The sequence below is a fragment of the Protomyctophum parallelum genome (assembly GCF_964188405.1).
Source record: "Protomyctophum parallelum genome assembly, chromosome: 8".
In the NCBI taxonomy this organism is placed as follows: Eukaryota; Metazoa; Chordata; class Actinopteri; order Myctophiformes; family Myctophidae; genus Protomyctophum; species Protomyctophum parallelum.
In genome coordinates this window covers 43,625,514-43,641,739 of record NC_139703.1, presented here as the reverse complement: position 1 = coordinate 43,641,739, position 16,226 = coordinate 43,625,514, and the positions used below count along the sequence as shown (strand labels likewise).

The following is a 16,226-nucleotide window of genomic DNA, read 5'->3' as shown; positions in this document are numbered from 1 at the left end:
CATGCAGCATGTAAACTAATGTGTGCTATTTTCAACCTAATCAAAGTGTGAATGCTGTCTAAATGAATTAAATTCATTTAATGTCTAAATTAATGTAGCTTCATTCATTATAAAAAAAAATTGACAGATAAATTGATTTAAGTACAAAGTAAAAAAAACATTATTACAATAGTCAAATAAAGTAAGGTAAAATGAGGAGAAAAGAGAATGAAAAATCATTATGAACCATTTGTGTCATCGTCGTTTTCATGCTGACGGTGGCATGCATGCATGGCTTTGTTATAGAAGTTGCAAAGCACACACATATCAGGCCATATGTAGGCCTGCACACATAGACAGAACACACATATCCAGCGATATGTAGGCCTGCACACATAGACAGAACTGACTGCAGCGGATTGGCCCAGAGAGCAGCAGAGATGGATGGCCACACACTGAGACTATTACACACCTGGTAGGTGTGGATGGGAGTGAAGTACTCATCCATTTCATTAATGGCATCCCACTGCAGAGAGACAACAACGGAGGCAGGTGGAAAGACAGAGAGAGAAACAAGTTCAGATTAATATGCAGCTATACAAACAACAGAATGAAGTGAATTCCCAGATGATTCCCTATGCAATACCCCGACTCCCTATTTTTCCGTCTCAAGATTTGATGACTTTTTATCAAACAAGCGGCAGCCAATGCGACTCTGGCAGGTGTACGAAAGCTGTCGCCATAATTTAAAAACAATAATATTTCATGTTTCCAGGATATTGATAATTTCAGATCCTGCTCATATAAAGCATGAGAGTTGGGAGTGTTGTGTACCATAGTAGTGGCTATGGGAAATTACACTCCAACTGATGACAATGTAAATGCAATTTAAGTAAATGTTATAGAAACTTCAAAAGACACTTATTTGGTTCATTTTCTGGAAATGTCTACTGACCACAGCAGCCTGCATGAACAGTTTTACAAAGGATTAAATATACCACAATTAAGGCCTGCTATGCTAATATATTCCATTCCGTCGGTGAGAGATGCTAAATGCAGGCAATCTTGTGTTCTACATTTCAGGACAGAGGAATTTGCTTAATGCAATTCCTTTGGGAAGAAGTCATCGTAATGAGATGAACCACTTGTATGTGATTAGATACATTGTTTACTGAACGCCTCTGCAAGATATAATTATGCAGGGAACAATTAAGTGTGTGGAAATGTGTGGAAACGTGTGTGAAACGTGTGTGTGTGTGTGTGTGTGCACAGGCACAGACTTATGGAGATCTTATGGAGACATTATTAAAACAATAATTTTAATGTTTCACCTTTGGCATCCATAAAAAGAACCTGATTTGGATAGGGAGTCGGAACACATGATGTGATGCAGGACAATGTCCCTGTGACAGAAAAAGACTAGATGGGTCTGTTCCAAACCAAATACTGTTGCCAGACTCATTCATTCGCCCCTTAAATCCCATTGGAAGTGGTGGAATATGTTGTGAAAACCATGGTTCGGCCTCATCATGTCGCTGCTCTTCATCCTCTTGCAGCTTCTGATGATACTTAAGCCTGTCGCGTCACGGTTGATGAAGGAATTACAGCATATAAAGATCCTGTGATCTGATGTGATGTGATGTGAGCTACACTGCAGAGAACTCCAGACAGACAGATTTCATGCCATATGACATCCTGGGAGGTTTAAAGCCCCAATCTTTACCATTTGTCCACCAGTAGGTATTGCACTGTATGAATTGTGGATGACACCATGCACCATTTATCAGTCTGATTACAGACAATGATCAGACGTATATGGTTATGGCCTACAGAGAGAGTAAGTGAGAGCCCTGACATCGTGGTGTCAGCAAGACAAAGGAGATGATTGTTCATTCACATGAACACGACTGCAGTGGAGAGATTCAAGTTCCTTGGGGTCAGCGATGCCCAGGTCAGCGACAAACTGGGCTGGTCATCACATCATGGTGCTGTTTCTCTCTACATGTTGTGTAAGTAACTGCAGTTTGTAGCAAAGCGTGTAAATAATCTATAAGAGACCTTTTGGTTGTATCGTTTTGTGGCAAAAGCTTGTTATATCTAAGAACCACACAGAAGAAAACCCTTTACCTGTACTTTTTGTGGCAAAAGCACTCAAACTTTCTTTCTTTTTCCCACCTTGATCTCCTCACCCCCCCCCCCCCCCCGTCCCCCCGTCCTCTTCCCTTTCTTAGTTTTTCTTGAAAAAAATGATACCTGTAAAACTGTGACAATAAAGCTGATTCTGAGCTGATTCTGCCCACATATTACAGGATTAGTTTACAGGTTCCGTTCTGTTTTCTTGTTTACTGCTATTTGTCAGTGTTATACTACACTTCACTTTACTGCCGCCAGTTCACTCATGCGACCACTCCAGCCACTTACTGCAGGCAAGCTTAAAGTACAAGAATGCTGTTGTAATTATATTATCACCTTGAACCGTATTGAAACATCTTGTGAAAGCCAAATTTTATGTATGGAACAAATCTCTCCTCCAAATGTTTGGGGAAATCACAACAGCTATATTTATACAGAACTGCACTCCAGTCCTTTACAATGTAGTAACAGCACGAGGGAAATAAATCTCATCATCGCTTTGTGACGGTCCTCCCCCTATGCCTGCTTGGGGTTGGCACGCTTCCCATCGGGGGAAGTGATTGGCAGAGTAGTGCAGGTCGGCCGCCAATTTGTTTCACCTGTGTAGTGTTGATTGGGAAGCAGTCTATTTAAAAGCCTCTGATTAACTTGACTTCTCTCCTCCTATGGGTAGCCGGTCCCAGGTTTTGGGGTGCCTGAATCCAATTTTATATGCATGCATTGACATGTTCCAATACCGTTGTTTCCTCCCGATACTGATTCCGATGTGTCTATGAGGTGACAGTACTTCATTAGACACCCTGGAGTCGTTTTTATGTGCAATGGTGTATTCACTTTGTATTTAGGGTTTCTTCCTGGTCTCTAAACTGCCTCCCCCTGGCCAGCCGGGGCGCCTGATGGAGGGGAAAGGAACTGGTTGGAATAACGTGTTCCTTCCACGCGCTACGTCCAACCAGGGAAACTCCCCCCTGTCAGGTGTAAAGGAGCAACTTGGACACTCAAGCATGAAGGAAGCATGAGTTAAGTCCGTTGCTCTCCCCAGGTTGGTGGAGGATGTGTAGAGCCCAGGATCACATTAGATGATTGACACAGGGGTGAAAAATGGGTTACAAAATCGTGGGATAAAAAATATATATAAAAAAAAAAAAAAAAAAAAAAAAAGGGTTTCTTCCTGGAGGCTGAACCCTTGACAGTCAAACGGGCCAATGAAATAAACAGTAATATAGTGACATCACACTATCAGCCCCTCCCCTAAGCCCTCCCCCTTCATCATACAACTACAGCTGTGGGTGCGTTCAGTTCAGTTCACCACCCATCACCATCCACCTAGTCTAGGAAAATTGGCCTCAGATCCTGTGCAGCAGGGGCGTGGCCCAGTGCGTTGCATTTCAAATGAAATGCGAATCAAAAGGCAGGGGCGGGTTCCACATGGAGTGGGCGCTACATCTAAATAAGACGGAAGGGAAACAATTGCTCCTTGAGCGGTGGTGGCCTACTACAATTCAATTTGGAATTGGATTACCTTCGGACTATTTTCATGGTATGCACAGTGCTTCAGACCGGAAAGGGGAGTGTCTGCTCAGATTCTGAGCGCAACGTACTTCCCTCACAGGGATACGGTCCTTTTTTCCCAGAAGTCTTTCTCGCCCGCCTAGTGGCGAAAAATAAAACTTCTGGGAACTCAGATTACCATCCACCAGGCAAACCAGGCATACTTAATGAACTGGTGTGCGTGTCCACATAAAAGCATGATTTTAACAAATACTGTAGTGTGCACTTTTTGGAAAAAGTTCTTCATCCATTATAATAATACCTGATGATCATGTTTTAGGGTGGAAAATAATTGTGGCACACTCATCTTTAATGTGTGTATCGGCCAGTACCAAGTCCAGGACTGATCCAGTGCATACGTAAATATGGTGAAATATGCTTGGGGAATCCTTTCTATTTTCATATTGTGTTTCCTAGCCAAAGAAATCACTGATACAAGAGCTGATTGTCAGGGGAAGACGAGAGCAGTATAGTAGGGGATGTGGGTGTGAGGGAAAAATAGAGAACTACGGTAATTTGAGAAGACGTACGGAAGTAATTGCCTGTTGTTTTTGAGACGAGAGAGTAGGACCTGTCGCCATAAGACGTAGAGATTGATTTGAGAGTGAGACGACTTGACCTGCTATTGAGAGAGTTTAAAAACACTATTGGAGCAATTGCCTTCGTCTGTCGTCTTTTACAGGAGGAGTTGCATCACAGCTTTAACTGGCTTTAACTGCCAGCATGGACGAATGGCTTTAGTTTTAAAGAAACACATAACCTCTTAATTTGGCAATATTATGAGTTTTACCCAGATGCCAAAGGTGAAACATTAAAATCATTGTTTTAATAATTATGTCTCTTCTATTCAAAAAATATTCTCAAATGACCGTAATTCCCATAAATCTGTGTCTCATGTGCACACACATGCAGAAAGTGCACGCACGCACGCCATACTGATAATTATTTTGGTTGTATTTTGGTTTATGTTGTATTATTTAGGTTTAAATAAATATTTTTGAATGCATGTGTGTACTCTCCCTTTCTGTCACTCACTAACACGGTTTGTGAGAAATTGGGGGCTCATAGGTTCTTTTGTTTAAGTTAAATTTAATGGATGGCTAATCCTGTAGGCGCTTCAACTAGGCAGTACATTTAGTGGATTATGGCTGCAATGTATTGTCAGGGATTTTGTTGTCTCTCCTCCACTGGAGCTGTTAGAGCAGTGCACTGAGGTCCAGTTGGTGTTAATTGCTGAGCAGTAATGACATAGAAATAACTGATAAAAAAACCATTAAAAACTTAAAATAAAAAAGGAAATATTCAGGCCGTTGCATGGGGCTCATTCTGGGAGTGTGTCTGTGGCTGTGTGTGTCCGTCTCAACTTTTAAGCGGCAAAAATAACCTAAAAACGTAGGCACGAATCGGAGTTGGAATTAGAACGTTAAAAATAATGATGCTATGACAAAGAGAATCAAAAATGGCCGTCTGGTTCTTAAACCCATTGTACCTACATACTCCATACTAACCAAACCAACGTTCAACAGAAATCCCAGACAACAAAACCAAAATGTCAACATGTCAAACAGGCATTTGAAAATGTCCCCCCATGCTCTGGGAGGGCAGGCAGCGCAGCAGAAGTGCTTGTGTAGCCTCCTTCATGCTGCCCAAGGGAGAGAGAGAGAGAGGGCATGTTTGTTACTACGTTGCTTATTTCTAACCTAAAATGTTTTTTTCACATACTGTACATACATTAGTGTGCTGATTAAGTTTAAAACGAGTAATACACCGTCTGGAGTCTCTGGACGTCATCTTGAATGAGATTCAAAATGGAGTAGTCCTGTAATTAAAATCTGGTGCGAGTGGAGGAACATGCAGATATGGAATCATATTTATTCATGAGTCTACTGTACAGTATGTCATCATGCAGTACACTTTTTAACATGTTTATGCTCTCCACATTGAGTGGTTGGTCTCAGGATCTACTTTTACATATAGTGTACATGCATTCTTCTTACACGTCGTCACATTTCACTCATCCATACACTGCAGACATGACTGACCTAACATTTATTCATACTGATAGGTTGCATTCTGTTTATTTTGTGCAATTTAGGTTTAAATAAATTACTTTTTGCATTTGAATTCATACTTTTTGTCACTGACTAAAGGTACTTGAAACAAAATGTCCTTTAAAAGGACCTTTACATCTGGTTTGTGACAGCTTTCAGACCCCATGCAGGTGTTGGTTTGTTTCTGTGTGCATACGTGTAGCATGAACAATCCAAATCTGAATATCTGCAATGCAAGTAATTAAAATGTCATACAAACACACGCACATTTACCGGTAAAACTAAAATATTTTAACGCTTCCATAACACACCAGTAGATTGACATGCAGCCATGTCAATCGAACCAAGCTGTGCAGTTCAAATAACAGATACAAAAGGCTCGAAACAGTTATAGATAACTTGGGTCTGCACGCAAGCACACACTCACTCACGCACACACACACACACACACACACACACACACACACACACACACACACACACACACACACACACACACACACACACACACACACACACACACACACCACACACACCACAACACGCTTATTTACTCCTTCTCTCCCATGGCAGAAATGAGCTTCTGCCTGCAGCCTAAGGTGAATGTGTGGCCCAGTGGACTGGCTCAGAAAATGGCAATTATAAAGACTGTCTTGAGTGAATGTCTTAACCTTTCTATACAGCACCATAGCCCTCAACAGTGCACAGAATTTATTATAGCCTATCTTGTACAGTACACAAGTAGCAATTGTGAGTATTCACATGCTTAATGTGTGCAGAGCAGTATAGGCTTGCAAATGTGCATAAACAGACTGCTTATGCTCATGTACTGCAACTACGTTTATCCCCCAGTTCTTAGCATGTCGGGCCCTGAGCTGAAAGTCTTATGCAGGTGGCAGGGTAATTGAAAGGGAAATAGTTGACCCTGGAGGCCTGGACAGCACTTGGCTGGACCCAAATGAACTTGGCCTGGGCTAAGAAGACTGACCACCCTCCCCCAACACCCACCACTCGCCCTAAGGCCCCAGCAGTAAAAAAAAAAAGAAAAAAAAGAAAAGAAAGAAATATCCTCTGCAATAATTAAGATGTAGAAAGTCTCACCCGTCTTACACCTCCCTTCTCGCTCATCCTCTCATCTTTATCTGCTAAATTGAAACCGTCCTTGAACTTGTGAAGACCCCGACTAATTAGTGGGGTGTATAGCCTCCCTATCTTCCTCATTATTCCCTCCTTGCAAGTGCTGCACTCTCATACCACCATTTTTCCTGGGAAATCTTTTTTGCTTTCTTGTAATTTTTGATGACTAAAAGGAGCCGGAGGTAAGATATATTGGGAAGTGTGGAAGTTCAGAAGTGGGAGGGATGAGATTGAATGGGGGTTGAGATAACAGTTGGAGCAGAGAGATTCAAACTGGGACAAGGAGAGTTGAGGGAAACATAAATATTTAACATGGCTGGTTTAGTTTAGCCTTAGTGATGAGATATTTTTCTATTCTTGTAACAACATTGCAGGCTTTCAGAGGTTGACGGAGTGACAGTGACGCGTGCGTGCGTATGTGCGTATGTGCGTACGTACGTGTGCCTGTGTGTGAAAATGACACGAATTAATTGGCTGTAAATTGCCCATCTGTCTTGCCTGTTGACACTCTGTCGCTCATCAGGGTCAATCAGACATGGCAGCCTTATAAGGACGCACTGTACAGAAATAAAATGTGTATGACGCACACACACGCACAGCACACGCCCACGCCCACACACAATTACTGTATACACTAATATACTGTATTGTGTTGCCAGTGCAAGACTAAAAGCACACCATGGGCTCACATGACCTTGATTTCACCCGCTTTACGCTGGTAGTCTGTTGGTGATTTGAGGATTGTAAAAAAAGAAAAGAAAAAAAAAGGTCAAGGTCCGGCTCCCACCTAGCTCATCTATTTTATCGCTTTGTAAACCAGAGTGCAGTCGGAGTTCTGTCAGACTGCTGACAGCCATCCTGATCCTTCCTGAACTATAGACGCTAACGACCAGAGATAGATGGATCTTGGCTGTCTAAAGTCCCAAGGCTGTGGACAAAAGGTTCAGAAGAATAAACCCACCGTGCTGATGGTATCTCTCATGTCTGATAATTGTATTTCTAATTGAGACGCATGGGGTCAGTCAATCAGTCAAACAGCAAAGGCCTTTAGCAATTAATCTGATTCCTCTCCTCTCCTCTCCTCTCCTCTCCTCTCCTCTCCTTAATCTCACTCTTCTTTGTTTTTGTTTAATTTTTTCCCAGTAATTAAGCATTTCCTTTTGAACTACAAAGCTGTGATTTCTTTTGTCTATAGATCTTCATTTCAAGAAGGATAAATAATATGGTACATTATATAGTTTTTCTTTTAAATGAGTTTCCTCTGAAGCTGAAAACATCACAAGGGACCAGGAATTAAATATGCTTTTATGATAAATTCATGATCACATTATTAATTAATATGAGTTCATCATTAATTGATTAATTAAGCATTTCTGAACGTGACTGCTCAAGTGTATAGCAAGTGTTCTGAAAGGTAACAATGGATTCTGGTCCTGTAAAAAGCAATGGCTCAGTATCGGTGGTGCAACGTAGGTGTGAGGGCTGCATAACGGTCCAGACTGTAGACGGCCCAAACCTCTAATTTGTGAATCACTTCTAGTCCATCAGCTCACCTGAAATATTGCATTCATTAATTGCCACAATACTGTAACTACATTTGCACTGTTGTCATTACTGTTACTCCTTTGCATAGTGTGTGTGATTCCTCAACTGCCCCAGCATTCAACCCACACAGTCACTATAACATCCTGCCACCACTGCATACACGGAGCAAAAGAGTTAAAAGACAAGAGAGGAAAGAAAAGAACTCTGTCTTCTGTGGAAGATCTCATTTCAGATTAGTGTGTTCGATGGAGGATTACTTTGAGTCTATAATGTACAGACAGTGAGTATGGCAGAGCAGGAGAGAAAGCAAGACTGAGAAAGCAGAGAGAGGGGTAGAGAGAAAGACATAGGGGATGGGGATAGAGAGTTCCATGAAGATAGAGAAATAGTCAAAGGATGATGGCTATGTTTTGTACTTTAGGTACTTTTTATTGTACTGTGGCCTATAGTCTGAGGACAGTAGTGTGTGTGCATCAGCAGCAAGATCGATAGGTTCACGTTTGACAATGCCGGTACAGAGAAAATGGAAAACTCCTCCACAAGAAACTTTGATTTCATTTTATAATTGCAATTTTCTGTTTGGTTTACTTCTTACACAGTCTACACGTGGTTATCCAAGGGAACAGGGAAGAGTCATAATGTATATTTTGGCAGGTATAGATATGTACGTATTATGTCTTTAGTCAAACTTGCACAGATGTCACCGGAATATTGCCAACATCTAAGATATATATATTTTTTGCGGCTTACGCCTTTTATTGGTTTTATAAGGGACAGACAGTAGGCTGACAGGAAACGGGAGAGAGATGGGGGGGATGACATGCCGTAAAGGCCGTGTCGGGCTCGGGAGTCGAAGCCGCGGCACACTGCGACTGGATCACCAGTCGGGTGCCCAGACGGTTACGCCACCGCCTGGGCCTATTGCCAACATCTAAGTGAGGATGGAATGCAATCCACTATGATTGTGTTGGCTCACAATATAGGGAATATCAGTATTGATTGGAGATTAGATAAATCTTAGATTAGATTAGATAAATGTATCAGGTTTGAGGCCAGTTTACCGGCCTCAAAATAGAGGCCATTTTGGTGGTGGCAAGTTTAATGCAGGGAACTACAGTATGTGATGTATTGTGATGTAGCAGGTGTTACTGACTATTAAGTCAGTAGAAATATCAGGCTCAGCCGCTCAACACCTTTCTGCCTCAAATACTATCAGCCAGTCAGACTTAATAACTCAGTCTCTCTCTCTCTCTGTGTGTGTGTGTGTGTGTGTGTGTGTGTGTGTGTGTGTGTGTGTGTGTGTGTGTGTGTGTGTGTGTGTGTGTGTGTGTGTGTGTGTGTGTGTGTGTGTGTGTGGGCGGGCGGGCGGGCGTGCGTGCGGGTGCGTGCGCGTGTGTGGTAACTTTGACAGCAATAACCTTTACAAAAAGGGAGTACTAATTGCATTGGTCCAGGATCAGTGGGGGAGATGGTGTAATTATGCTTTGGATAAAGGCTATATAGACCAGTAGAAATGCAGACCATCAATTGCTACCTCTTCCTAGGTGATATTTCTACATTACAACATGTGGTCTGCACAACAGACAGACAAATGAAAAGAAAGTCAAATAAATAGTTTTTCATGGTGTCTATTGGTGAGAATTCATCACCGTACCGGCCTGTGGTGAATGTGGTTTTCGTCATGGACATTCTTGCACAAGCACACGCTCTTGGGGGGACGCGCAACAGGCCACGAGCACGCACACGAAGGCCCGCCTCCGCTTGATCGTGATTGGAGGAAGGCACCTCTCTATCCTGATTGGATGAAGGATGGGCCCTCTAGCCAAAAACTAAACCTATGCTTTTTTTGACCCCAGGGGTGTACTGGGGACAGGGAGGACCTCCTTATATGGCACACTCTATAGTAGGGAGGATTATCACAAAAAAAGAAAAGTGATATTTGAATTAAGTGAAATCACTGAAGATACCTTTAAGGTCACGATTAGATTTTAGATTTTAAAAATATTGTTTTTTTACAGCACTGATGCTTATATCATTATTCATTGCGGCTATTGAGTCTTGATTTGTGAAGAAAAACTCTCAATAAGTCATTTTGATTTGAATAATAACTATAAATAAATGAGAATGTAGAAAAGTTTAACCACCACATAAATGTCATTGACATTTTCAGATTCTTTATAGGAAGATGTGTTAATATTCTTTGAAAAGTTAAGATTGGCTGTGATAGCCTTGAGTGGGGCGACTGTGGCTCAAGAGGTAGAGCAGGTCGTCCAATGATCCATGGGTCGGCGGTTCGAATCCCGGCTCCTCCTGTCTACATGTCGAAGTGTCCTTGGGCAAGACACTGAACCCCAAATTGCTCCCGATGTGCTGGTTGGTACCTTGCATGGCTTCCGCCGAAATCGGTGTATGAATGTGTGTGTGAATGGGTGAATGAAATGCACAATCTATGTAAAGCGCCTTGGATAAAAGCGCTATATAAATGCACCATTTGAGTGCCTTCCAATGTTTTACATCCTGGGTAGGCAACCCGGCCTGCCGGAGATCTGCGCACTGCAGAGCAGACTTTTCTATTTAAAGGGACACTTCACCCTTTTTGCAAAACAATAAATGTTAATGACATTTAGAAAATTTAGAACACTTTCCCGAGGGCCTTTGTGTGTGTCATATGTGATTTTAGATTTTAGCAGTGAGCCCAGTGTCTGATGTCATGGACACTGGGCTCACTTACCTCCTGGACTACATGTTGTCTCAGTAAGCCAGCCCTCCCCCTATCCACAAGGAGGAGCAGTGCACCAAAGCATTATGGGAATTGTAGTCCAGGAAGTAAGCGAGCCCAGTGTCCATGACATCAGAGACATTGGACTCACTGCTAAAATCTAAAATATCTAAAACCACACATTACACACATAAAGACCCCCAGGAAAGTGTTCTAAATATTCTAAACGTCATTATCATAATAGTTTTTGCAAAAAAGGTGAAATGTCCCTTTAAAGCAATTTCTACATGGCTCAGCCCTTCAGTAACTCTTGCCTTCATGTTCTCATACATCGCAGGCAACACACAACAATAATAATAATAATAATAATACATTTTATTTATAACGCACTTTGCATTTGAAGCAAATCTCAAAGTGCTACAGGCAGAAAAATGTAAAAGAAAAATAAGGATAAAATCAGTTTAAACATTCTAAGCAGCTAAAAGGTTAGAGGAAGGTTAGAGGAGGAACACACTGCGATCTGCTCCGTGGTGCTGTTTAAATCCAGCATTCTCCACCACTGAAAAGGGTTGCGTGTCACACTCACACCGACTCGTTATTTCTTGAGCGCAGCCTGCGGGTCGAATGATGTCGGAGTTAGGCATTGTTGGCTGTCATCTTTTTATCGGACACATGGGGAAATGAAAGGTAATGCAGACTGGACTCTACATAACCCTGGTCCAGTGCTAATTCTCCAGGCTGGGAAGCGTCTCAGGTCCCCAGCTTCTCTCTAAAATGCACTTTGTGCCATTTTAATAAAGTAATATAACAGAGTACTGTAACTTCTTCTACTACGGCATTTCCGTGTTGTGCCTGCGCCGATCCGGTTGGATTAATTTTATTTCATGAGGAAAATAGTGCATTTTAGAGAGAAGCTGGGGACCTGAGACGCTTCCCAGCCTGGAGAATAGACTTTCACCAAAATTAGCGGAGTAGTTTTGTTTATTTTCGGTAAAAAGTTGGACCCCGTAAAACACAACATTATTCAACAAGCTCTAAGAGTTGGAGGGAATTTGGGTGGAAGAATTTGATACGTTTTTTTATTACACCAAAAATCAAAAGCAAACAAATGGGAGAGCAGCAATATTGCTGGAGACAGTGTGGGTGTTGGAGTGCCAATCACTGCCATATATTTGGGCTGTGTGAGAAGAAGGTGCAGGCATTTTGGGACTGTGTTCACCAGAATCTGGATTTGCATTGACACCAGTGCATTAAAAACAATCTCTAATGCGTGCCACTCAGCTTCTCCACAAGGAACAGGACGACAACATTGATACTAAAAGAGAATTCAGGTTGGACTGACACCTCAATAAAATCAGGAGAGTGACTGATGGTGGTGCAGCTATGGTCCCTGAACTGCAGTATTGAGATGACTTTAGTTTAGTTTAAACTTATACAGTAAAATCGTCAGTGTAAAACTCAGTATTTTGCAGTGTATGGCCTATATTCCACACAGGTCCTTCAACCTCTCCTTGGCGTGGCTCGTTGGGCCTGCAGTATATGCTCTCTGGGGACTAGTGCGCACTTACTGTGCAGTTTTATGAACAACAAAACCTGTTGTCACACAGAGGCTGTTGTTCATCAAGTATCACCACTCTACTCTCCTATTAGTCACCCTCCCTACTTGATGAGTTATTCATCATAGTGCTGCAACATCCTCGTATAATTCTACACAGCCATCGTCGGCCTCGTAGGAGCTGCGCTGTTGTAATACGTGTGTGTCACTGGGATGTTCCCCGGTCTAGTACGATCCACCATGGCTGGCGGTTTGGCGGGAGAGTTAGATGGCATGCGAGGAGAAGGACATCGCTGTGATTTCATCAGAAGGAAAATGTGTGATGGACGTAACTCAATGCCACTGACTCAGTGTACAGTAAGTAGTGCACATGGTGGCAATGCTGTCTGGGATGGCATGCATGTGTATAGGCTTGGCAGAAGAGCACATCCAGGAGACAGGATGGACGTGTCCATGACTGGCAGTAACCACCAGTTTTACTTACACATACTTACACATAACCCCCCCCCCCCCTCCTCACGCACACACACACACACACACACGTCTCACACACACACACACACACACACGTGCACATTCACAGGCACCTGTAGATTAAATCTTGGGTCCTTGGACTACACTGCACACTCCACAAAGAAACCCCCACCCCTGGAGACCATCCGTAAGTCAGAACCCTGTGTGTGTGTGTGTGTGTGTGTGTGTGTGTGTGTGTGTGTGTGTGTGTGTGTGTGTGTGTGTGTGTGTGTGTGTGTGTGTGTGTGTGTGTGTGTGTGTGTGTGCGCGCGTGCGTGCATGTGTGACATGTGTGTGACAGAGAGAGCGCATAAAAGAAAAAGACAGTTAGGGAGTTGATAATGGCCCCACGTCATGGCTTCCATGGTCACACACACACACACACACACACACACACACACACACACACACACACACACACACACACACACACACACACACATTCTGCAGTGTAATGTCAGCGGTATTGATTGTGAGGTGGCCGGTGGATGAACCCGTCATGGCCAACATGGATCGGACTGGGAGATAATGAAGTCTTCCTGGCCTAACTGACAGGTCCTGCTGTCTCTGAGATAGAGAGAGATAGACAGAGAGAGGGAGGGACGGCGAGAGAGAGGCAGAGAAAGGCAGAGAGAGAGAGAGTGATATGCTCCAGGGACAGCCTACGGGCGCCCTAACCATCGCCTGAATAAATTGGACGGAAAGATGCCCCTTGAGTAGCAGACGTGATCTGTCATGATGTCATCTAAACGAGACTGGCACGCACACGCGCACATACAGCAGGAGAGCAGAGGGGGCTTAATGGTGGCCCCTGCACACACACAGACGCACGCACACATGCACACACACACGCACACACATACACACGCACGCTGAACTAAACTGTGAGCTGACGTTCTTATGCTATTTAATTAAGTTTAATCTATCCAGCTGTACATTTTTTAAAACATGTCTGTTCCTCCGTACGTATCTACACCGGTATGTCTTCTTCCATCACTCCAGCTCTCTGCTGGGTTCCTGCATATTCTTCACTGGTATATACACCTATACTGTATGTGTCTGAATCTAATTCTATCCCTATCTCTCTAACCAGACATACATCAACAGCATTGCCAAAGTATCTAAGTGCAATTGGAAGAGAGCGAACACATATAAATACCTCTCACACTCGTATGGTAGATACCTACCACCTCTCACTCTGTCTCTCTTTCCAAGTTCGCCCATGAAATCACATTCAGGCAGCTGTGTGTTGACAACTTTAATCCATCTTCCTATAGCTTGGACCTGACACTTATTCCCCTTGTATTCCCTGTGGGCAACCTCTCTATCTCTCACTCTGGCTCACGGTGACATTTCTGCCCTCTCCCTCTCTCTCTCTCTCTCTCTCTCTCTCTCTCTCTCTCTCTCTCCCTCTTTCTCTCTCTCTCTCTCTCTCTCTCTCTCTCTCTCTCTCTCTCTCTCTCTCTCTCTCTCTCTCTCTCTTTCTCTCTAACAAGACCTCCACCTGAAATAGCAGATAAGCCTCTAACATTGTCGTTAGGGTGGAAGTGGAACGTCAACTGGACATTCTTGAAAGTCAAGTGAATCCTGATTCGTGTGAAGCTACAAGTTTCACTATACAGTATATAGAGCTGGAGATATCAATGTTTCAGTGTGAGATAAGGGTCAACAGGCAGACCAGACAGTATATACTGTATTTTTTATAATTCCCTCCATCGATATCCCCTTCTCTGACCCAAGACAATGAAACAGCTTCTAACGCCCGGAGTACCACGGGCGCTGAAAAACTGATGTTGCTGCCACGGCAAATTCACACAACACTGCAAACTGTCAAAATGACCGCAAAAAAGGTACCTGTGGTACGTGGGTGTGTGTGTGTGTGTGTGTGTGTGTATGTGTGTGAAAAAAGGAGTGAGAAAGACGAAGCAACTGTCATAACATCCATTTATCAAAGATCCCGTGAGGCCTGAATATTGTCATCACATCTCCCGCATGCACGCATGCACAGTCGTGCGCACACACACACACACACACACACACACACACACACACACACACACACACACACACACACACACACAGCGTATAAATAATATAGAAAGCCCCTTTCACACTATATAGCGGCTGGGTCCCTCTCTCTGCCCCATCGTCGCTGTATGGATTCTTTGACTTTAATAAAGTCTCTTTCATTCATCATGGTGAACATGTAGCTATAATACCCCAATGCTGCAGCCTTTAAATTTGATTTATTTCATATACAGCTGCTCAGATTAATTCTCTCATTGAGGTATGACAAAATATTATGTTATTTTGACCAAGCCCTCGTGAAATGAGGGCTTCTAATCAATAATTTTCAGTTTCTGTCAAATCTACAGAAATATTAAATTGATCAACAGGAATTACACATACATGGTTCTCGCCATGCTGTTCAAACAGCAGAGCGGGTCGTTTTCCATCCCCCTCCAAAAAATTGGAATCCCACCCAACTCCTTCCTTCTCATTTCAGAGTAAAAAAGAAGAAGAAAAATAATATGTCCCGGCGCTATAGCGTGTCAGGGGGAGTTGGGAACGCTGTGACAAACAACGCGACATTTAGGATCACCGTGGCTGTCCCTAATTCATCGGCCCATGCGCCATCATCATGGCATTACAATATGCTAATCCAGAGACGACTTGCCCTCTCCCTCACCCCGCTCCAACTCTTTCATCTTCCTCCTCTCCTCTGGCAGCGCAACTCCCCTCCGCTCTCCTCCTCTCCAAGAGCCAGAGGCACAGAGCTCGCTCCCCTTACATTTTCGCGCCATGCCAAAGTGTGTGCGTGCGTGGCTGCGTGCGTGCGTGCGTGCGTGCATGTGTGCGTGCGTGCATGTGTGCGTGCGTGCGTGCGTGTGTGTGTGTGTGTGTGTGTGTGTGTGTGCGTGTGCGCGCACGTGTGTGTGTGTGTGTGCGTGTGTGGGATTGACAGTGCAGAGGGAGCTGATGCTGGAATAATGTGGGCTTGCACGTAGCAGTCTTGTGCACTCGACAGCATCTAATTAGCCTG

General features: G+C 43.4%; 1 protein-coding gene across 1 annotated transcript in view; it reads right to left on the bottom strand.

The window, feature by feature from the left end:
• epha8 (eph receptor A8) overlaps positions 1-16,226 on the bottom strand; it is a gene marked incomplete at its 3' end in the record, with an annotated part of 104,352 nt that overhangs the window by 50,890 nt on the left and 37,236 nt on the right. The window contains exon 3 of the mRNA XM_083771588.1: positions 452-505. Coding sequence (XP_083627714.1) covers positions 452-505 — 54 coding nt within the window. The remainder of the gene's footprint in view (positions 1-451; positions 506-16,226) is intronic.